The following is a 24589-nucleotide window of genomic DNA, read 5'->3' as shown; positions in this document are numbered from 1 at the left end:
TGATCAGTGCTGTCCAATAGACACACAATGTGAGCCACATGTATAATGTTAAATTTTACTACATTAAAAAGTAAAAAGAGGGGCGCCTGGGTGGCGCAGTCGGTTAAGCGTCCGACTTCAGCCAGGTCACGATCTCGCGGTCCGTGAGTTCGAGCCCCGCGTCGGGCTCTGGGCTGATGGCTCAGAGCCTGGAGCCTGTTTCCGATTCTGTGTCTCCCTCTCTCTCTGCCCCTCCCCCGTTCATGCTCTGTCTCTCTCTGTCCCAAAAAATAAATAAACGTTGAAAAAAAATTTTTTTAAAAAAAAAGTAAAAAGAAACAGCATATCTCAATCCAGACTAGCTACATTTCAAGTGTTCTATGGCTAGTGGCTACCTGGTTGGACAGGGCAGGTCTAGATATTTACCTGCTTTATTAGCACATGGAATTGACTGGATTAAACAGTCCAGAACCCCACTAAGTTTTTGTACCATACGTATTGCCAAAGATATTCCAAACTTGGCTTTAGCTGCCACTAATTATTCAACACTATAAGCAATCTCGAAACTTCCAACTCCTGCCAACAGAAAAATGGCTGCCAGAGTTCTGCCCCTAAGGACATATACCCAATGCCCATATTAGGTATGCCCATGAAGGACAGTGGATAACTAAGACACGACACTTCCAGAGATCAGAACCAGAGGCTGCCAGACTAGCTAACACATTCACTCCATTTACCAGGGTTGGGCATCCTCACTAGTCCTGTCAGGCAACATGGTAGACTGTTTGCAATCTACCCTCTGTTTTTAAAAAAAAATTTTTTTTTATTTTTGACAGAGAGAGAGAGCATGAGCAGGGGAGGGGCAGAGAGAGACGGAAACACAGAATCTGAAGCAGGCTCTGGGCTCTGAGCTGTCAGCACAGAGCCTGACACAGGGCTCGAACTGGTGAACTGCAAGATCATGACCTGAGCCGGTCAGCCGCTTAACTGACTGAGCCACTCAGGCGCCCCTGCAATAACCCCTTTTACCCCTCACTGTACTCGCTATCCTTAGCTAAATCCCTCCTATTCATTGGGTTTAATCATATGACTTGCTTTGGCTAATGGGACAATTATAAGCATGACCCAGAGACTTGGCAAGTGCTTGTGCATTTGTCTTTCTGCTTTTGAGACCACTGCCTTGTGAATGAGCAGGAGCTAAACTACTAGATGAGGAGAGACATGGCCCAACTACCCCCACTGCTCTACCTAGGTAAAAAACCCACCCTGCCGAGGTATAAGAGTGAGGCCATAGACTGCCAGTTGATCACAGATCCCAGCTCAGATGGCCAATGCATGTGCACAAAAAATGGTTGCCATTTTAAGCTGCTAAGTTTTGTTCCTTTGTTACACAGCAAAAACTAATAAAAACAGGTATGATATGTACTCAGGGACAGTGTCTGCTAAATATTCCCCTTTCTGAATGGAGATATCATTGTACTTACAATCCGTTGTCTGGCATTGTCTTACGCAGTATTTCTCAAACTTTAACATACATCAGAACCACATGGAAAGCTTATAAAACACAAATTGTGACTTCCAACCCAAGTCTCTGGGTCATGATTCCATAGGTCTGGGATATGGCCCAACGATTTACATCCTTAACAAGTCCCACGATGACGCTGTTACTGCTGATGGGAGGACCATGTTTGCTAGACCATTGGTCTATGGCATGTGTTGGAAACGGTTAACTTACAATTCCAGGTTGCTGGTCCATGAGGCATCATCCCCAGATATGAAGGAGAAAATTGCGTGGTCCCAGAGGTCTGGACTTGGAGCTGGAGGAAGTAGCGGTGGGGTTGTCTCCCGTTGAGGGACGAAATGAAATTTCGTGTGAGCGAATTACACACATTTTTGGTCTAATGTGTCATTCAAAAACACAGTTTTCTGACTGATTTTCTGCCTGGATGATATATCCATGGACGTAAGTGGGGTGTTCATATCCCCTGCTATTACTGTATTACCATCAATTTCTCTACCTCCATTAATATTTGCTCTATGTATTTATTTAGGTGCTTCAATGTTGGGTGCATAGATATTTACAATTGTTATAGCCTCTTGTTGGATTGAATCGTACACATTCATAATTATGTGTAAATGGAATAAAAGTTTGTCACAAATGAGTGGGCTGCAACAGAGGCTGGGAGCTGTCTACCCAAAGTTCATCTCCCCTCCTTTCTACTTTGTCCGGAGAGCCCAGCTACCATCACAGAGGCTGAAATTGCCAGATACTCAGCCTTCCTTGCTGCTAGGTTATTATATTACCCTATCCTGGTCAAGGGGCCCAGATGGAAGTCAGCTAGGGGTCAGGGAACAGAATTCTGGGAAACATATTACACCCTGATAAACAGAGAACATCTGAGGAGAATCCTGAGAACCTGCTAGGTTCTTGGATAATTATACCCTCAGAAGAGAGTGGCAGTGGTAAGGCTGGCAAACAAAAGGTCAGAACAGAGGGACAGCCACCGAGTCCTGAAGATGGCGGCAGAAAGCAGCAACCTGGAATGACTTGTGATCCACCTGTTGGGAACACCCAAAGGTGCCTGAGTCGGGTAAAGAACAGGAAAAGAATCCTGTCAGGGAGTCTCTCACCTGGAGGAAGAAGCAATACATTTTTTGCATTTAGGTTAATAGGCTCTCACTTGTACCCCTAAACTGAATACTGGGAAAATTTAGGTTACATAAAACCTACCTATAATTGAAACTATATAATAAAGTCCTACAGAAACTGGAAGATATTCCACAAAGGAACAAGTTCTGGGAGATGAACCAACATCTCATGATCAACTGGGAGATTTTTATGTTCTTTTTTTTTTTTAATGTTTATTTATTTTTGAGAGAGACAGAGACAGAATGTGAGTGGGTTAGGGGCAGAGAGAGAGGGAGACACAGAAACCGAAGCAGGCTCCAGGCCCTGAGCTGTCAGCACTGAGCCCGATGCGGGGCTCGAACTCACGAGCTGTGAGATCATGACCTGAGCTGAAGACACCTGAGACACTCAACCTACTGAGCCACCCAGACACCCCGGAGATTTTTATGTTCTTAAGTCCATATGAAACCACTGGAAAAACAGCAGAAACATACAGTAAACTCTTTTCAACTTAGGAGGGTTTAGAAAAGTATCAGGAAGAAGGGTCTCTTCCTGTGTTGTGACATGTTACTGGCGCAGGGTGAGGTGTGCTTCAAAAGGAAAGGCATCTTTCCTCCCTCTGATCTTAAGTGAAATCCTGGCAGGCAGAGAATAAAATAGAATAAACTAGTTGAGCCTTTTAAACTCTAATAGTCAATTACTTTGCATGACTCATCCCCATTATGCCATAGCTGTCGTAACCATAGTCATAGACCCAGAGTAAGGACTAGAATGCTGTCATAGATGAGACCAACCTGTTTAAATTTTTCTATTTCTAGTGCTATCCATCATGTAGTGTGTGTATAACAAGGGGTAAAAACAACAACAACAACAACAAGTCTATTTTGATGAAGATACCCTGTAGGAAATGATATAAAGGCAAACAGTAACCTATACAAAATTATGTAGAAATTTATTAATTTAATTCCAGATAATTTAACTCCTCCCTTCTATATGGTAGAGCTTAACTCCTCCCTACCTGAGTGTGGGCCATAGCTGGTGACTTGATTCCAAAGCGTAGAGTATGGGGACATCTGGGTGGCTCATTTGGTTAAGCATCTGACTTCGGCTCAGGTCATGATCTCGCAGTTCATGGGTTCAAGCCCCACGTCGGGCTCTGTGCTGACAGCTTGGAGGCTGGAGCCTGCTTCGGATTCTGTGTCTCCCTCTCTCTCTCTGTGCCCCTCCTCCGCTTGCGCTCTCCATCTCTATCAAAAATAAATAAATATTAAAAAAAAAAAAAAGAGTAGACTGTGGAAAGAAGAAACTTGACAAACACTACCTCAGCCAGGTGATCTACATCAACATCATCAATAATAAGTCGTGTTGTTAGTATGAACCCTTGATATGATGGGATAAAAATTACATTTCACTTTGACGGTCTTTTTCCCCAAGACTCCTAACTTTAGCCTAATAATGAGAAAAACCCAAATCAACATTCTATGACATTCTATAGAGTGTCTGACCAATATTCCTCAAGACTGTCAACGTTATCAAAAATAAAACACAACAAAAAATCTGAGGAACTGTCACAGTCCAGAAGAGCATAAGAAGACATGACAATGACAAATAGTGTAGCATTTGGATGGGATACTGGAACATAACAAGGACACTAGAGAAAAACTAATGAAATCTAACTAAACCGTGGAGTTTAATTAATAGTATGTACCAAAGCTGGTTCCTTAGTGGTAACATATATACCATAGTAATGTAAGATGTTATCGATTGTGGAAACCAGCCTAGGAGGACCTACGAACTCTGTACTATCCTTGCAATCTTCAGTACATTTAAAACTCTTCTAAAAATGTTCACTTAAGGGGCGCCTGGGTGGCTCAGTCGGTTGAGCGTCCGACTTCAGCTCAGGTCACGATCTCGCGATCTCGCGATCTCGCGGTCTGTGAGTTCGAGCCCCGCGTCGGGCTCTGGGCTGATGGCCCAGTGCCTGGAGCCTGCTTCCGATTCTGTGTCTCCCTCTCTCTCTGCTCCTCCCCCGTTCATGCTCTGTCTCTCTGTCTCAAAAATAAATAAACGTTAAAAAAAATTTTTTTAAATAAAAAAATAAAAAATAAAAATGTTCACTTAAAATAAAGGACCAGCAGGAAAATTATAAAATATTCCCAATATACAGTTAGGTATAAAGAGTAATATAACACGTGGCTACCTACTAATACTGCCTTAAGAAATATTAACATTTACCAAGTCTTGCTTTGTACAAGAAATACATGATGAAGAATTTGAGTCCTTGTGAACCCTTTCATCTCCTGCAAGATTTTATACTTTTGCTACATACGTATGTTGTAAATAATATAGCTCTACAAATGTATATTATCTTCTGTATATTTATGAGCACGGTACCATACTGTACACATCTTTCTGTAGCTACATGTAGTTCTAGATGATTCATTTTAACTGCTGATTGATATGCTATTGTCAGAATATGTTATAATTTATTCTTATTGGACATTTATGATTTAGGGGTTTGTTTTGTTTTGTTTTTGTCTTTTGCATTCAAAGTTGCAAGAATATTCTTGTGTATATCTTTTCGAGTACATATTTGAGAATTTGTTATATATACCTTGGTCTTTGCATTTGATCACCTTGACCTATACTACCTATTGGAAAGTCAAATGGCTATCCAAAGTTTTAGCAGCTAATACTCCCATAGAAATGTATCAGAGTTCCTATTAAAACATTTTTTTTAATGTTTATTTATTTTTGAGAGAGAGAGACTGAGCATGAGTAGGGGAGGGGCAGAGAGAGAGGGAGACACAGAATCCGAGGCAGGCTCCAGGCTTCCAAATGTCAGTACAGAGCCTGATGCGAGTCTCGAACTCCAGAACTACGAGATATGACCTGAGCTAAGTTGGACGTTTAACCGACTGAGCCATCCAGATGCCCCTGAGAGTTCCTATTTTTTAAATTTAGATTCCATATATGATTGAAGTCACATGGCATTTGTCTTTCTCAGTCTGCCTTATTTCGCTTAGCCTAATACCCTCTACATGCATGCATGTTGTTGCAAATGGTAAGATCTCATGCTTTTTTACGGTTGCATAGTAGTCATTGTATAGATAGATAGATAGACGATAGATAGATGATAGATGTCACATATTCCTTATCCATTCATCTATTGATGGGCGCTTGGGTTGCTTCCATTTCTTAGCTACTATGAATAACGAAGCAAGAAACATAGGGGTGCGTATATCTTTTTAAATTGATGTTTTCATTTTCCTTGGGTAAATAGCCACCAGTGGAATTACTGGCTCATATGGTATTTTTATTTTTCATTTTCTCAGGAACTTCTGTACTGTTTTCCACAGTGGTTGCACCAGTTTGCATTCCCATCAACAGTGCACAAGGTTTCCTTTTCTCGATATGCCCCCCCCCCCCCGCAACACTTACTTCTTGTCATTTGGATGCTAGCCATTCTGACTGGTGTGAGGTGACATCTCATTGTGGTTTTGATTTACATTTCTGATGATTAGTGATGTTAAGTATCTTCTCATGTATTAGTTGGCCGTCTGTATGTCTTTGAAAAACTGTCTATTCAGGTCCTCTGCCCATTTTTTAATTGGGTTGTTTGGCTTGGGAGCATTGAGTTTCATAAGTTCTTGATCTACTTAGGATGTTAATCTCTTTTTTGGATATATCATTTACAAATATCTTCCTCCATTTACTAGATTGCCTTTTTGCTTTGTTGATGATTTTCTTTGTTGTGAAAAAGCTTTTTATTTTGGTGTAGTCCAAATAGTTTAATTTTGTTTTTGTTTCCCTTGCCATAAATATATTAAGGGTGATGTCCAAGAGATGACTGCCTATGTTTTCTTTTAGGAGTTTTATGGTTTTGGGTCTCACATTTAGATCCTTAATCCATTTGAGTTTGTTGTTATGGTTTTTAGTTTATTTTATTGTTTTCAGTTAAGCATTTTGAAATTTATAATTAAGTGCATATGAATTCTTGATGGACTCTTACAACAAATTATGCCACTTTTTTACTAGACAATTCCTTGTATTGTCATGTAATATATACTTTATTTCTAATGTTCTTTTCACTTTAATTCTTTTTGTCCTAATATTATTATACCAGCCCTTTTAAAATTAGTATTTACTGTAATATATTTTTTCATTACTTTATTTTTCAACCTTTCTCCCTTTCTCCGTGTGGTTGTTTAACAAATTAGATGTATTTATATTTAATATGATTACTGACATATTAAGACCTATTTCTTCCTTTTTATTGAAGGCTTTGTTTACAAATCTTTGTCTTTTCTTCCTATTGTTGAATTAATAAAGTATTGAATACTTCTTTATTCTGCTGGTTTGGGAGGTACAGATAGTATTATTATTTTTGCAACTATTTTGAAAGTTCTAACAATAAAAATTTTCTCTTGGGGTGCGCGGGTGACTGAGTTGGTTGAGCGTCCAACTCATTTCAGCTCAGGTCACGATCACGTGGTTCCTAGGATCGAGCCCCATGTCCAGCTCCACACTGACAGTGCAGGGCCTGCTTGGGATTCTCTCTTCCTTTCTCTCGGCCCCTCCCTCACTTGCATGTGCACACTTTCTCTCTCTCAAAATAAACAAATAAACTTAAAAAAATTTTATCCTGAACAGAGCATCCAAATTATCTTTAACTATTAATCTCCATCCTTATTATTTTGATCTAGAATTTTAATTTTAGTTTTATTTAAATGCAAACATTTAAAAAGCATAATGAGGGGCGCCTGGGTGTCTCAGTCAGTTAAGCGTCCCACTTCCTCTCAGGTCACGATCTCACGGTTAGTGAGTTCGAGCCCCACGTCAGGCTCTGTGCTGACAGCTCAGAGCCTGGAGCCTGCTTCGGATTCTGTGTCTCCCTCTCTCTCTGCCCCTCCCCCCGCTTGCACTGTTTCTCTCTCTCTAAAATAAATAAATGTTTAAAAAAATTAAAACTAAAACTAAAAATAAAAAGCATAATCAAGTTAACTTTGGTTGATGTTTTATCATCGTGCTTAACATTATTTCTTGTATCTCATGTCTCCCCTCTGGGCTTGCTCTTGCTGATGTACATCCCTAATACTTTCTTCAGAGAAGGTATATAGAAAATAAATTCCCTTGATCTTTAGTGTCTGAACACTTATGTATTTATTTTTATTTAATTTTTTTTTTTTTACTTTTTGAGAGAGAGATAGACAGAGAGACAGAGAGACAGAGCATGAGTGAGGGAGGGGCAGAGTGAGAGAGGGACACAGAATCCAAAGCAGGTTCCAGGCTCTGAGCTGTCAGCACAGAGCCCGACACGGGACTCGAACTCACAAGCCGTGAGATCATGACCTGAGCTGGAGTCGGATGCCCAACGAACTGAGCCACCCAGGTGCCCCATTTTTATTTTATTTTAATTAATTAATTAATTAATCAATCATTATTATTATTATTTTTTTGCCTTACTCCTCAAAGATAGCTTACTTGGGTATAAAATTCTAGGTTCAGTGTCATTTTTCTTTTTTTTTTTTCTTTTTTTTTTTCTTTTTAAAAAAATTTTTTTTTTTTCAACGTTTATTTATTTTTGGGACAGAGAGAGACAGAGCATGAACGGGGGAGGGGCAGAGAGAGAGGGAGACACAGAATCGGAAACAGGCTCCAGGCTCTGAGCCATCAGCCCAGAGCCCGACGCGGGGCTCGAACTCACGGACCGCGAGATCGTGACCTGGCTGAAGTCGGACGCTTAACCGACTGCGCCACCCAGGCACCCCTCAGTGTCATTTTTCATTGGCATTTTGAGACTTCATCGTCCTGTGGCAGGTATAGTTGTTGGTAAGAATTCTGCTATCAGGCTGGTATTCCTATTCAGGTATTCCTATTCCTACCTGTTTTACACTGAATATTTCCTATTCAGAAAACAGGTAATCCGTTTTCTCTCTGTAAACTTTTAAGATTTTCTCTTTATCCCTAATGATTTATAGTTTCACTACAAAGTGGCTAGGTATCTATTTAGTTTATCTCATCCTTGCATAGCTGTTCAGAATGTGTTAAGATTCATTGTTTTCTTCAATGCTCAGTGAGAACTGTTATTTTCTCCTCAAAAGTTGTTTCTTTGGCGTGCTGGGTGGCTCATTTGGTTAAGCATTTGACTCTTGATTTTTTGAGGTCATGATTTCAGTCATAGGATTGAGCCCTGTGTCAGGCTCCATGCCAAGTGTGGAGCCTGCTTAGGATTCTCTCTCCCCCTCTCCCTCTGCCCCTCCCCTGCTTGCACTGTGCTCTCTCTCTCTCTTTCAAAACAAACCAAAAGTTGTTTCTTTGCCATTTACTTCCACTGATTCTTCTGGAAATTATTCTAGGTATATTCAAAGTACTTGCACCATAATAATATTGAAGATATGGCCAGTGTAATCATCAAGGTTACTAAGCTTTCGTAAGTGGCTTGATTCAATTCCTTTTCTCAAGTCTGTGACTTTTTTTTTTTTTTTTTTGCCATTGAACAGTTTTAATATAATGTTTACAAGACTATAATTTCATAGCATTTTGTCTTGTTATATGTCCTCAGTTTATTGAATTACTGATATATCTTCTAAAGTAGTTATTTGTCTAGATGCACGGCTATGTTTTCATTTTTATTATTTTTTTGTTGTTGTTTGAGCATAGCTGAAACATAATGTTACATTTCAGCACATATACAGTTTCAGGTGTACAATATAGTGATTCAACTAGTTTAAACATTATGCTATGCTCACAAGTGTCTCTACCATCTGTCACCATACAACACTATTATAATACTGTTGACTATCCTCCCTATGCTATACCTTTTATTTCCATGACTTTTTTTTTTGATTCCACATATAAATGAAATCGTATGATGTTTGTCTTTCTCTGTCCGACTTATTTCACTTGGCATAATAATTTAGGTCCATCCTTATTGTTTCATATGGCAATATGGCAGTGTAACATCCCATTCATGAATATAGATATATTCATATATACCACATCTTCTTTATCCGTTCACGTATTGATGGGCACTTGGGTTACTTCCATACCTTGGCTATTGTAAATAATGCAGCAATGAACATAGGGGTGTCTATATCTTTTGCATTGGTGTGTTTGGGATTTTTTTTTGGGGGGGGGAGTAAATACCCAGTAGTTGAATTATTGGATCATATATTTCTATTATTCTGTTTTCCTCAGTGGTTGTACCAGTTTACCTTCCCACCAACAGTGCATGAGGGCTCCCTTTTCTCCACATCCTTGCCAGCATTTCTTTCCAATTCTTCGTGCTCACGGCTTCAATGAAGACTTCTCCTCATGTGGCAGCAGCTTTTTTTTTTTTTTTTAAACAATTGTTCATATCTGGGAGACTGACTACAGTGTTCACTCGAAAGCAATGAGACTTGTCCTTCATTCCTCCTTCATGCAAAACAATTTTAGTTCCCATTATCCTGCTGGATCCAAACTCATTGCCTATTATGTCTGTTCTTCGCCCGTAAGTCCCACAAGACAAAAGTTTTGGCTCTATGCTCACTGCTTTATGTTTTTGTTACACTTAAATTTTTTTTTTCAACGTTTATTTATTTTTGGGACAGAGAGAGACTGAGCATGAACGGGGGAGGGGCAGAGAGAGAGGGAGACACAGAATCGGAAACATGCTCCAGGCTCTGAACCATCCGCCCAGAGCCTGACGCGGGGCTCAAACTCACGGACCGCGAGATCATGACCTGGCTGAAGTCGGACGCTTAACCGACTGCGCCACCCAGGCGCCCCTGTTTTTGTTACATTTAAAGTTCACAGACTAGGGGCACCTGGATGGCTAGGTCGGTTAAGCGTCTGACTTCAGCTCAGGTCATGATCTCTCAGTTCGTGGGTTCAAGCCCTGAGTCTGGCTCTTGCTGAAAACTCAAAGTCTGGAGCCTGCTTTAGATTCTGTGTCTCCCTCGCTTTCTGCCCCTCCCCCACCCATTCTCGGAGTCTCTCTCTCTCTCAAAAATAAACATCAAAAAAAAATTTAAGTTCACAGACCATAAATAAATTACCAAGAAAATAAATAGATGCAAGTGTAGCCTATAGATAAGAGATTCTTTTTTAAGTTTTTATTTTCATCACCAGTGCTCATCATGGCTAGTGCACTGCTTAATCCCCATAACCCACTTAACCCTTTGCCTTAACCCCCTCCCCTCTTGTAAACATCAGTTTGTTCTCTACAATTAAGAGTCTGTTTCTCGATTGGTCTCTCTCTCTTTTTCCCTCCTTTGCTCATTTGTTTTGTTTCTTAAATTCCACATATGAGTGAAATCATAGTCTTTGTCTTTACTTATTTAGCTTATTATACTTTAGCTCCATCCATGTCATTGCAAATAGCAAGATTTCATTTTTTATGGCTGAATAATATTCCACTGTTTATATACACCACAAATTTCTTATCCATGCATCGATAGATGGACCTTTTGGGCTGCTTCTATATCTTGGCTATTGTAAATAATGCTTCTATAAACATAGGAGTTCATGTATCCCTTTGAATTAGTGTTTTTGTATTCTTTGGGTAAATACCCAGTAGTATGATTGTTGGCTCATAGGGTAGTTCTATTTTATTTTTATTTTTATTTATTTTTTTAAACTTAAAAAAAATTGTTTTTTAATTTTTGAGAGACAGAATTAGCATGGGAGTGTCAGAGAGAGAGGAAGACAGAGGACTGGAAGTGGGCTCAGCACTGACAGTGGAGAGCCCAATGTGGGGCTCGAACTCACAAACTGCAAAATCATGACCTGAGCCGAAGTCAGACACTTAACGGGAAGAGCTACCCAGGTGCCCCCAGGGTCGTTCTATTTTTAACTTTTTGAGGAACCTCCATATTGTTTCCCACAGTGATTGCACCAGTTTGCATTCCCACCAACAGTGCAAAACAGTTCATTTTTCTCCACATCGTCACCAACACTTGTTGTTTCTTGAATTGTTGATTTTAGCCATTCTGACAGGTATGAGGTGATATCTCATTGTAGGGGGTGGGGGTTTGTGTTTTGTTTTGTTTTTTTCATTGTACTTTTGATTTGCATTTCCCTGATGGTAAGTGATGATGAACATCTTTTCATGTGTCTCTTGGCCATCTGGATGTCTTCTTTGGAGAAATGTCTGTTCATGTCTACTGCTCATTTTTAATTGGATTATTTGGGCTTTGGGTTCTTTATATTTTGGATACTAACCCTTTATCAGGCATGTCATTTGTAAATATCTTCTCCCATTCAGTAGGTCACGTTTTAGTTTTGTTCATTGTTTCCTTCGCTGTTCAGCAGCTTTTTCTTTTGATGTAGTCCCAGTAGTTTATTTTTGCTTTTGTTTCTCTTGCCTCAGGAGACATATCTGGGAAAAAGTTGCTATGGCTGAGGTCAAAGAAGTTACTACCCTTGTTCTCTTCTGGGATTTTTATGGTTTCAGGTCTCACATTTAGGTCGTTAATCCATATTGAGCTCATTTTTGTGGATGGTGTAAGAAAGCAGTCCAGTTTCTTTCTTTTGCATGTTGGTGTCCAAGTTTCTCAACATCATTTGTTGAAAAGACTGTCTTTCTCCATTGGATATTCTTCCATGCTTTGTCTAAGACTAATTGACCATTTGAGGGTTTATTTCTAAATTTTCTATTCTGTTTCATTGACCTATGGGTCTATTTTAGTGCCAGCCATACTGTTTCGATTAATATAGATTTGTAATATAACTTGAAGTCCGGAATTGTGATGCCCCCACCTTTGCTTTGCTTTTCCAAGATTGCTTTGGCTATTCAGGGCCTTTTGTGGTTCCACACAAATTTGAGGATTGTTTGATCTAGTTCTGTGGAAAATGTTGTTGGCATTTTGATAGGGATTGCATTAAATGTGTAGATTGTTTTGCAGAGTATAGACATTTTAACAATATTTGTTCTTCCAGTCCATGAGCATGGAATTTCTTCCCGTGTGTTTTGTCCTCTTCAATTTTCTTTCATCAATGTTTTATAGTTTTCAGAGTACAGGTCTTTCACCTCTTTGGTTAGGTTTATTCCTAGGTACCTTATTATTTTTGGTGCAATTGAAAATGGAATTTTCTTAATTTCTCTTTCTGCTGCTTTATTATGGGTGTATAGAAATACAACAGATGTCTGTAGATTGATTTTGTATCCTGCAACTTTATTGAATTCGTTTATCAGGTCTAGCAGTCTTTTGGTGGAGTCTTTCAGGTTTTCTATACATAATATCATGCCATCTGCAAATAGAGTTTTACTTCTTCCTTACCGATTTGGATGCCTTTTCTTTCTTTCTGTTGTCTGATTGCTAAGGCTAGGATTTCCAATACAATGTTGAATAAAAGTGGCGAGAGTGGACATCCTTGTCTTCTTCCCAACCTTAGGGGAAAGGCTCTGAGTTTTCCCCATTGAGGATGATGTAAACTGTGGGTCTTTCATATATGGCCTTTATGATGTTGAAGTGTTTCTTCTATCCCTACTTTCTTAAGGGTTTTACAATAATGGCCTTTATTTTGTTGAGGTATGTTCCCTCTACTTTGAGTGTTTTTATCATGAATGGATATTGTACTTTGTCAAATGCTTTTCTACATCTATTGAGATGATCATATGGTTCTTATCCTTTCTCTTATTGATGTGATGTATCACATTGATTGATTTGCAAATATTGAACCCCCCTTGTAACCCAGGAATAAACCCCACTTGATCATAGTGAATGATTTTTTAATGTGTTATGTTCTGTTTGCTAATGTTTCATTGAGGATTTTTGCATCTATGCTCACCAGACACGTGTACTGGCTAAGATCATAACAGAAGTTGGGTGATGAGAATAGGCAGGTTGTTTATACTCTTCCACTTTTGTATACATTTAAAAATTTCCAATATCCAAACATTTTTAAGTACAGAGAAACATTTCTTATTTCTGCATAAGGCCATCGCTTTGTAATTTTATCTAATATTGCTGTCTATGTATGAGAAAGAATACTTCAAAATATGAACATGCAGAACAATGTTTACTAAAAGTCTCATAACTATAATAGCTGAAAAATTAGAAATATTGTCTACCTAGAAGTCCAACAGAATTGACTAAAGTACCATCATTCATTCATTAATTCATTCACTCAAACATATTGAATTAATATAACACGTTAGGCACTGTGTAGGTGCTAGGGATACAGTGTTTGAAATAAGCCCATCCTCTCATAGAGTTTAAAATTAAGGTCAACATGTAAAAATAAATAACTTTCCTGTTCTAGAGCAATAGTGAATTGAAAGAAAATCCATTCAGTTACAGCAAAAGATAAGTAGGCATGAACCTAATAAGAAATGCACAAGCTTAATGAACAACACTATAAAAGCTAACTGAATGTTCTAAAAGAAGACCTAAGTAGGGGCACCTGGGTGGTTCTGTCAGTTAGTTAAGCATCCAACTTCAGCTCAGGTCATGTTCTAAGGTTCATGAGCTCGAGCCCTGCATCGGGCTCTCTGCTCTCAGCACAGAGCCCACTTCAGATCCTGTCTCCCTCTCTCTCTGCCCCTCTCCCACTCTCTCTCAAAAATAAACGTTTAAAATAAACAAACAAAAAATAAAGAAGACCTAAATGGAAAAAAAAATATCAATACTCCAAAAATTAATCTCTAAAAATCCGTGCAATTTTTATCAAAATCCTATTCCAATTTTCTAAACTGTAACTTGAGAAGCTAATGCTAAATAGAAGATAAAAGGCTCAAGGGAAGTCAAGAAAAATTAAAAGTAAAAAATTTAAAAGGAGGATGTTCTTGAAGAGATCAAAGCATGCTATAAAGCTATAAGCCTCAACACCAAAAAGTTACTTTCCCCAAAATTTCCTGTAAGTGCAATATAATATCCATAGAAACCCCAACAGAATTTTAAAACAAAATTTGTTAGGTGACTCTAAAATTCATGTTAAAGAAAAAAAATCCCAAGAATAGCCAGAGATTTTAACAAAATCAACCATGGGAGCAGTTTGCCCTTTGACAGCAAAATATTCTGAAAGGCTATAGGAGTTAAAATGGGGTGTTATTAATGCAGGAATAAGATAAAAGAAATTTGATAAATACTGAAGAAACAGACTTATTCATAACTGGGAATTTGCTTTATGATAAAAGTGGCATCTCAAATAAGGGAAAAAAAGATCATGTATTCAGCAAATGGTTTTTGAACCAAAGGCTATTTAGAGAAAATAGGTTAAACACTTTCATAATGCACCAAAATAAACTGAATGTATTTAAAGCTAAAATTTAAGGGGTGTCTGGGTGGCTCAGTCAGTTAAGCATCTGACTCTTGATTTTGGTTCAGGTCACAGTCTCAAGGTTGTGAGATTGAGCCCCACATCAGGGTCCATCCATGCGGAGCATGGAACCTGCTTGGGATTCTCTCTCTGCCCATTAACTGCTCATTCTCTCCCTCTCTCCCTCAAAATAAACAAACATTTAAAAAGTTAAAGCTAAAATTTAAAAAGCAAAATTATTATTAGAAGAAAATAGAAAAAAATATTTAATAACTTCAAGATAAGGAAGGCTTTTTTAAGCAAGTCACATAGGAAACAGTTGATAGGTAGGGCCTCAAAACCAATTAAAAGTACAAGAGACAATGCAGAAGTTAAAAATCTTAAAAAATACTGGTAAGAATCTATTTCCAATATATTTAACAATGAAATATCCAGAACGTGAAAAAGAGTCATGCCAGTAAACAAAAAATGACAACCTAATGGAAAAATAAGTAACAAATAATAAATGGCTAATAAACATGAAAAAAATTAAAACTCACCATAAATCAAGAAAATCTAATCTTAGCAATAACAGATAAGAGATACTTAAATGATACGTGGATGCTAGCTAGTATCATGTCTCTCAATTTCTGGAAATCATAAGCTAAGAGACCATAAAAGTGCAGAACTCTTGAGGGTGATCTGTCCTGTTGTGTAAAAGATTTGCTACGTGGATACTAGGGAGGAGAATATGTTCCCTATCTGGAAGTTGCTGCAAGGGCCCTATAAATCTGCAACAGCTACTGTTCAATCTTTCCTATCACATGGAGAAAGCTCACTTGAGAAAGAAGCCAATACACAGCTAGTAGACTGGGCATGGGAGAGAAGGGTAGGGGAAAAAAGAGAGGGAAGAAGGGAGAGATGGAGAGATAGGGGCTAGAGTAAGATTATGTAGTTGGATCCAGCTCCACCACTGGACATTTAAAATAGGCAATTGGCTTCCCTCTACCTACTTTCCAACCTCTTTTCAACCCTGTATTATCCAGGCTTCCATTCATAGTCTATTCAATCAGTTTGGTAATTGTTACCAGTAACTGCCCAATTTTCACATCCAATGGAATCTTCAGTCATCTCACTTATGTGGCATTTATCTTGAACACTCTACATTTTCTCTTTTAATTTCTTTAACATCCCTTCTGCTACTTTTTCTATTTTTAAAAATTGTTTTTATTTGAAAAGTTGTTTTAAGTTGATTTTGAGAGAAGGGGGGAGAGAGAGAGAGAGGGCTTGCAAGTAGGGGAGGGGGAGAGAGAGAGAGAGAGAGAGAGAGAGAGAGAGAGAGAGAGAGAGAGAGAGAGAATCCCAGGCAGGCTCTGCACTGTCAGTGCAGAGTCCAATATGGGGCTTGAACTCACAAACCATGAGATCATGACCTGAGCTGAAGCCGGATGCTTAACCGACTGAGCCACCCAGGTGCCCCTTGAAAACATATTTAAGTGTAAAGAATTATACCTGTTTACCCATCTCACCACCTATTTCTGCTTCAGAACTTTGAAGACATTATAGATACATGTGAGGCCTATACATGCATCCCTAATGTCCTATCTCACACCCTCCTGATTCCCCAAAGATGGTTACTTAAAAGGTATGCACCATCTTGCAGCTTGTATCATTTCCAAACATATTAGTACATTTTTATAACTTTTAATAGATGTACCCATAATATATAGTAATCTTAAGACTATTAAAAAAGGTATCAAACTCTATATGCCAATCTAACTTGCTCTTTTGACACATAAGAGCTGTTCCTGTTCATTCATCTTAAATGATGTACAGTATACCATCATTAAGACATACTATAGTTGATTGGACATTATATCCATGGACATTGTTTTTAGCATCTCATTGTTTGGAAAAAAATAAAAAAGCTGCAACATTCTTGTAGTGTCCATGAATAAAGTCCAGTAGTTCCCCCAGGGTATATAATCCAGAAGTGGAATCATGATTTTGCAAGGTGTGCTTGTCACTTTCTCTAAATATAGCCAAGTTGCTCTCCAAAATGGTTTTATCATTTTATACTCTTGTAACAGTACATAAAACTGATGTTTCCTCATTTTTGCCAAAACATGGGGATTATACACACACACGCGTGCCAACTTCGACATTTTTTCAGGGTTCTATACTTAGCCCTCTTCTCATTCTTTAACTTACTTCTGATCTTAAGTCACTCATGACTTGTCAGGTTACTTACCAAACATGTCTTATAGGCATCCTAAAAATTTCCCCGCATTCTCACATCCAACCAGTCAACACAGATCCTGTTCATTCTACTTCCTTAAAAGCATGTATTATCTGACCCTTTCTCTCCATCTGATTAGTTTACTATTGCTGCTGTAGCAAATTACCACTAATTTAGTGGTTTAGAACACATTTATTCTTTTATAGTTCTGGAGGTCAGAAATCTGAGTTTTATGGGGCAAAACGAAGTGTTGCCTGGGCTGGTTCCTTCCGGGGGATCCAGGAGAGAATCTTTTCCTTGCGCCTCTTCCAACTTCTGGAAGCTGCCGGCATTTCTTGGCTCTTGGATGCATCACTTTACTCTTCCATCATCACATCTACTGACTCTGATTCTAGTCTCCCTCTTATGATTATTTTTGTGATTATATTGAGCTCACCTGGATAATCCAGGATAATCACCCCATTTCAAGGTCGTTAATCACAGCTGCAAAATCCCTTTTGCTATATAAAGTAACTTTCAGAGGTTCTGGCGATTAGGATGTAGACATCTTTGTCCTAATCTATCACACTATCTTAATGGCTGTTCCCTTAATTCCAAACATTCTGCTCACCTGGACAACCCAATCCCAAACTATTTACATAGACACCAGAATTGTGTTCTCAACTTCAAATCTAACCATAACCCTCTGCTTTCTCGTGGTTCTCATTCCCTGCAGAATCAAGTGAAAACTCATTTTCTTAGCATACAATGATTGGTTACGATTTATCTACAAATGAAATTCTTCAGCTTTTCTCTTGCCACACGCTACTGAAATCTATGCTCTATCCATTCCAAACTATTATGCTGAATTTGCCTTTTTCACTTGCACTATTTGCCGGTATGCTTCCCATCCCTGTACCTACCTAGCCAACACATACTGATCAAGAGTCAGCTTGGAAGTTAATGCTTTCCCCTCCTGGGAGGGCTGATCATTTCCTGTGTATTCCTAATCCTATCAACCCTCATACAAACTAAGAACACCCTCGACAGTTTTTATCCCAGAGTTTTAAGGAAATTCACAATCCTTTAACAGTAACTGTTAAACTGTGCAAAAAATTTCTGGGCATATAACTGAAATTTAAACTTGGGAGACATATATATTTAGATTAATATTTTCCAAAAGGCATAATTAAAATATAAAGGGCATGGTTACATATGTATTATTTTAGTCATACGGCTCCTGGCACATCCATTCATTTTAAATACAACACAAAGCCTACATAATTGAGTTCACCAATTTGGTTATTAGTCCACTAAAAAGCATACACAATTACACTGTGTCCTGATATGATAAAGAAATTTAAATTATACACCCCATCTCTTGCCCAAACAACTACTAACCTACTGACTTAAGGCCCTAAGGCTTTGCTAATGTACAACTTTGTAAACCTATTATTACTGGAAACATTTTACTAACTGATATTATCTTCATTAAGCTAACTGTTCATTATCAAATTAAAGCTGTTTAAAGGGCAATGCTACTAAGTAGCATTTTGCTACATAAAAACGCTCATCTTAACAATTGAAGAATAAACTGTGGCAGGATGGCTATGAAATACTTTAGTGTTTCCTTAGTACTATATTCAATAAATGTTTAAAAAGGGGGGGGGCGGATACGGACACCTGGGTGACTTGGTTGGGCATCCAGCTCCTGGTTTCAAAAGGCTCAGGTCATCTCACAGTTTGTGAGTTCAAGCCCCACATTGAGCTCTGTGCTGACAGTGTGGATGGAGCCTGTTTGGGATTCTCTCTACCCAACCCCCCCTCTCTGCCCCTCCCTACACTCTGCAGGCACTCTTTCCAAATAAATAAACTTAAAAAAGAAATGTTGGGTTTTCACATTTTTACAATAATCAGCTGTTTTAGAGAGATTCTCTCAGCTTTTCCATCTTTGCCTTTTTCTTCCATTATTGCCTTAACATAGTTTTAAAGACGGAGAGATTAAAAGATTCATTTAAATTCTCCAGTGAACTTTCCCTTTAAAAAGCCCCCCAAATCATTTAGCTCTATCTAGAGTTTGATACAAAGCAAAGGTGTGGTGAAGAGCTAAAGATAAACTAAAGGTTTTCTCTTAGAAATAAAAAGTTTGAAAGCCTAGAATCTACATACTCAGGTCAGGCTATAATCTGCCTCATGAAAGCAAAATCCTTAAACCTCACATTGCCCTTGGTTCTACCCCCCCCCCCCCCCCCCCCCCGCCCCATCAACATCTGCTTCTGACAGTAAAAGAATGTAAGAAAACCCTAGGATCATAAAGCTGAATCTTCTCTCTTCCCTCACTTTGCAGAAGAAATTTCACACAGCCGATACCCCACTCCCCCAAACCAAACCAACCCCACCCCCAAAAAAAGGAGCTGAGACCAGAATAATGATGGAACTAGAGAGTGGGCAACATATAAAATTAGGGAAAAATAAACACAAGCAGTCATTAGACATAAACCACCTGGAGAAAAGGAAACCAGTTCTGCTTTTAAATAATTTTATTTTTTCTAATTTTGTGTTACTTTAATTTCCCGTAGCACCTTGGCAATGTTGAAAACAAAAATACAAATACAAGGATGTACTCATTTGAACATAGTATGCATGAGCATGTGTCACACCATCTTTTTTGTGGGGGGGGGGGGGTTGGGGGGAGGGAGCAGTTTGGACAACAGGAACAAACCTAAGCAATGGACAAAACAGAAGCCGGATAACTGGTTCTGATCCCCGACCCCGAACATTTGACAGGGGTCACTCAAAAGACATGTAAATCAGGCAAAAAAAACAAAACAAAAAAAACCCCAACTTGATATAGATGTTTCCTTATATATACTGATCAGTGTTTTGTGCTGAAAAACTGAAAATAAAACCATTTTATTTTATACACAGCCTGTTGACATAGGAGTTGTACTTTTTTAGGAACAGTCTACTCAACAATTCATAAAAAGTTGCTACTTTTTAAAATAAACTTTAAATTATTTAATAATCAGACGATTCTGAAAGAAAGAGAATTTACTCTCAACTTGAAAACAAATTCTCTTTCAACTTCTTAAAATGTCCTCATTCAATTAATTAAAAACTGAAATGTCTATGTATCTTCTTGGAAGCTCAGACTAGCTAAGTTAGCATACACCAAAAAAGCCTAAAGTTAAATTAATGACCATCAAATCGTAAGGAAATATAAAAAGTTGGGAAAAAACCTCATCATATAATTAAGAATTTATAAAAATCCTCAAAAGGAACACACTGACCTCTTTGCATTTTATCTTTTCTGTAAAAACAAACAAAATGGGTATGTTATTTTAAAACAGGGTTAATGTACATGCCCAACACAAATATCAGGAGACCTAACCCCAGTGCTGTTCAACTGTGTCAAAGTAAAACCAGTGGATATTTAAGCCAAGAGACTAAATATTAAGGCTGTAACTAATAAAGCTCAAGAAAGTGTTCAGTAACTTTTAAATACTATTTTCTGCTCCAGCAGATGCTAACACTCCATTATTATTAAGCCTTTTGCAAAGCCAACCTGGTTATTTAAAAAGGAATGTGAAACAATATTCAAGCTACCTTAATTTTAGGAACTGAAAATAAAAATCGGCATGTCATTTGATCACATGCAAATCGAGCACATAACAACAATAAACGCTTATCACTGAAAGATCTTATCTTCTTCCAAAATCCAGTTGAATAGAGTTATAGATGGATCACTCTTTTGAATGCCAGTGTCTATATTTGCAAAACTGATAGAGACAGGCAGGCCCTAGAGATTATGAAAACCTCAATTATCAGCATAGGAAAGAGAGACAGGTTTGCAGTATCTCCGTATACCTTCTCTATGAAGTGCAAAGCGATGAACTTGTGTGACTCTTATTCTCTTCATGCAGTAAGAACTATGACAGAAAACCACTGTACTATGCACTCAATATCATCTGTATATACTTTTAGCCTTCAACAGCCCAAGGAAGTGTTAAGTCAGAAGGATGAAGAGAAAAAACTGACATTTAAATTCCTCCTTCTAAAGAACCAAATAAATAATTGAACTACAATAAATGCCCAACCCGCATTAGTTACAGAGAACTGCTGGAAAAAACCCCAAACAAGTTCACACAACTCATAGGCATCATTTAGAATACAAACCTTAAATTTGCTGTAATAAAATAAATGCTAAATACTGTGAATATATATATATATCATACACACACACACTCACACTCTCTCTCTCTCTCTCTCTCTCTTCCATATACATCCCACCAAACTGGGAACTATTAGCTGTAATGAGGCAAATTAAATTAAAAACACTATTTTATAAGAAATTTAAAAACAATTATGTCTTTAAATTTCTACTTTCAATAGCATTTTGGGGGGAAAAAAGCAAGAACACAGTTGCTTTCTTCAAGAAGACGACTCTTCCTTTGTTTCAATTAGAACATTTAGTTTTGGGAAGCTGGGTGGACTAACAGTAAGTCACACAGCATACAAGCATATTTCTGTGACACATTGTAAGAAAAGTAAAGTTTCATTTTAAGTGCAATAATTAAGTTTATAATCCTTACCAAGTGATTTTTATAAAATGTTTATTCTCTTAAATCCAAGGCATTCACAGAGTGTTAACACTTTAAATGTTTATCATTTCCACCAACTGCAGCATTATCTAAGTAAACCAAAATAAGCACTTTTATCATAGATGTAGTCAATGATTATTAATACTTTTTTTTTTTTTTTCAAGGACCTAAACTTCCCCCAAATTTCAGCACAGGTAGTTTTATTGTATGTTTCATTCTAGTATATGATTTTAAAAAATAGTGTGTAGAAATGAATAGTTTCAAACTGCTTAAATATATTATATACCATGTTATCAATTCACCAAATCAAAAGCAACTGCCAAGCTGAATAATAAGTTACAAAGAAATGATAATTCTGGCTTGTACAGAAATGTGCAGTGTTTAGTTACCTACTAATACAAATCTCCAAAGCTTAACTTAGAGTTGGAAGATGAGTTTCACAGTAATGTAATTTTAACCTCCATTTACATTCATTTTAATATATTACTAAGATGTTTACTCTATGTCACAATGGTGCTTTCCAGTGTTCACAATTTACAGTTTCAATTTGTACATATGTAATTCACTAACATAAGGGACAGTTATTACCATTACAAACTATCCCTAAAAAGAAAACAAAACCCCACCTTACATAGAACTCTAAAAATGATCTGACTTAAAACAGATTAATGCAACATGGTTTTAATATTTTAGCCATTTTCTAAACACCAGCATGTAAACTTGCCTACTTAATATGACAGCTACAACTTTATTCACTGAGAAAGTATGTATTAATTTTCTTCAACTATCTTTCTCACCTTAACTCAAAAATCTCATGACTTGCTGGTTCTGTTTCTGTGAATTTCAAACTGTATTTCTTTTTTTTGAGAAAGGGAAGGAAGAAGATGATAAAATATACTGTAAACAGAAAAAAGTTGCCCCCAAATTAAGTTTAAAAAAATTTTTTTTACTTCTACACTATTTAATACTTTAAGGATCAGTTACAATGTTTCATCTTTAACACACGAATAAATTACTGCAGGGTCAGTCTGACCTACCATTCTGGGATCTAAAATTCTAAACACGTGAACAGAAGAATAAACTACTTCAATGTTCAATTCGGAAATTTAAAACAGTTATATGATTTGACTAGACTGGTCAAGGCAGTTAGAAACATACAATTCTGTAGAATGGTGGTTATTTTGCTTTTGGGGGTGGGTAGTCAAAGAACAGAGAATAACAAACAAATGAAGTAACAAAAAAACCTGTTTCCTATTGGGGGGGGGGGCAGGAAATCACAAAGCAGTTTAAACCTCTGAAGTCCATTTGACCTATCCACTCAGATCTAAAACAAATTTTTGATTTTCTGAATAACCCCCATTCTTTCCTTGAGTATCAAGCTGACTGATAGTCACATCTCTAAGTATAATCAGAGTTTAACAGCTTGTTCAGACTGAATTTCAAAATGGAAAAAAAAATCTACTCCAGTATTACATTCAGTTTGCAAATCATTTACTAACATGACAACAGATTTGGCTTCAATCACTCTTGCACACACTCACACCACAACAGGCACTCCAGCCACTGATCTGCTTTGCAACACAAGGCCATATAGGCAGAGATGGCATTCTCCAAGCCAAACTTTAAATAGATTAAAAAAAGTAATTTCTAATTTTACAGAAATGCTTCTTCAAAAAATATTTTCTCTCACTCCCTCATCTCCTATACTGAAGGATGTGTAATATGTTTTTTTCCCCAAGCTAAATCTGAACCCTCAAAATTGATTCTAGGCAGAAAATCTCTGCAAATTAAAATCAAAAACAAAAATAGAAAAATTATATTTTTATATATGTATACATATATATATATATATTTATACTGATTGGAATCCTCCAGCATTTTAAAATCACTTTAGAGATGAATTTTGGGATTCTACTGCTCACAACTCCAAAATCCACAATGATTTAAGGACATAGACTTTTCTCCTGCTTCCTTCCTGGCTACCCCTTCCCCTCCAGAACAGTTCAATACAGCCACGGCTCAAGTTTTAATGGGAAGAGAGAGAAGTTTCTGAATAGTTTGTTTGTTTGTTTGTTTGTTTTACTTTGGTGATCTGGGTGGCACGTATTGCTCTTTGCCATTACGTCGAGTCACTCCCTGAGGAATAGCCCTATGGCCAAACTGGCGTCTCTGTTCCCTGATTTTTCCAGCTGCTCCCCTGGGAATGGTATTGCCTCGGAAACCAGAATATTCCTTACTAGCCCTTGCTTCTGGCTTCTCATGTGATTTCTCAATGGACTTCTCAGGAGCTCCATTCTCTTCATTTTTGGTGGGAGACACTACATTGGAGCGAAGTTCTCGTAGTGGCTGCACAAGAACTGGAGATGGTTCTTTAGGGGGCTTCTGGCACACTTCAGCATAACTTAGCTTTCGGGGTTCCTTTGAAGGGAAGATAAGAAACAAACTTATGGTACACATTCTCTAAATAATAAGCTACAAAAAGGACAGTGTGAGGGACACCTGAGTGGCTCAGTCAGTTGAGCGTCCAACTTCAGCTCAGGTCATGATCTCACGGTTGGGGAGTTCGAGCCCTGCATGAGGCTCTGTTATGACAGCTCGGAGCCTGGAGTCTTGTTTCAGATTCTGTGTTTCCCTCTCTCTCTGCCCTTCCCCTGCTCATGTTCTCTCTCTCTCTCAAAAATAAACATTAAAAATAAAAAAGGATAATGTGACCCATAAGAAAATCAGCAAGTTATTTATTTATTTATTTATTTATTTATTTATTTATTGGTAATGTTTATTTATTTATGAGAGGGTGCGTCAGGGAAGGGGCAGAGAGAGATAGAGACAGAGAATCCCAAGCAGGCTCCACACTGTCAGCACAGAGCCCAATGCAGGGCTCAAACTCACAAACTGTGAGATCATGACCTGAGCTGGATGCTTAACCCACTGAACCAC

General features: G+C 37.9%; 1 protein-coding gene across 11 annotated transcripts in view; it reads right to left on the bottom strand.

Moving 5' to 3' along the window:
- Positions 1–21647: 21647 nt before the first annotated feature.
- Positions 21648–24589, bottom strand: part of LARP4 (La ribonucleoprotein 4) — a 66064-nt gene continuing 63122 nt past the window's right edge. For all 11 annotated transcript variants that reach the window (XM_019834914.3, XM_011283925.4, XM_019834917.3 and 8 more), the window contains one exon: positions 21648–24070. In XM_019834914.3, coding sequence (XP_019690473.1) covers positions 23732–24070 — 339 coding nt within the window. In that variant the 3' untranslated portion in view covers positions 21648–23731. The remainder of the gene's footprint in view (positions 24071–24589) is intronic.

This window comes from Felis catus, chromosome B4, assembly GCF_018350175.1.
Source record: "Felis catus isolate Fca126 chromosome B4, F.catus_Fca126_mat1.0, whole genome shotgun sequence".
In the NCBI taxonomy this organism is placed as follows: Eukaryota; Metazoa; Chordata; class Mammalia; order Carnivora; family Felidae; genus Felis; species Felis catus.
Note: the sequence above shows the minus strand (reverse complement) of the source record. Positions and strands in the feature narration are given on the sequence as shown.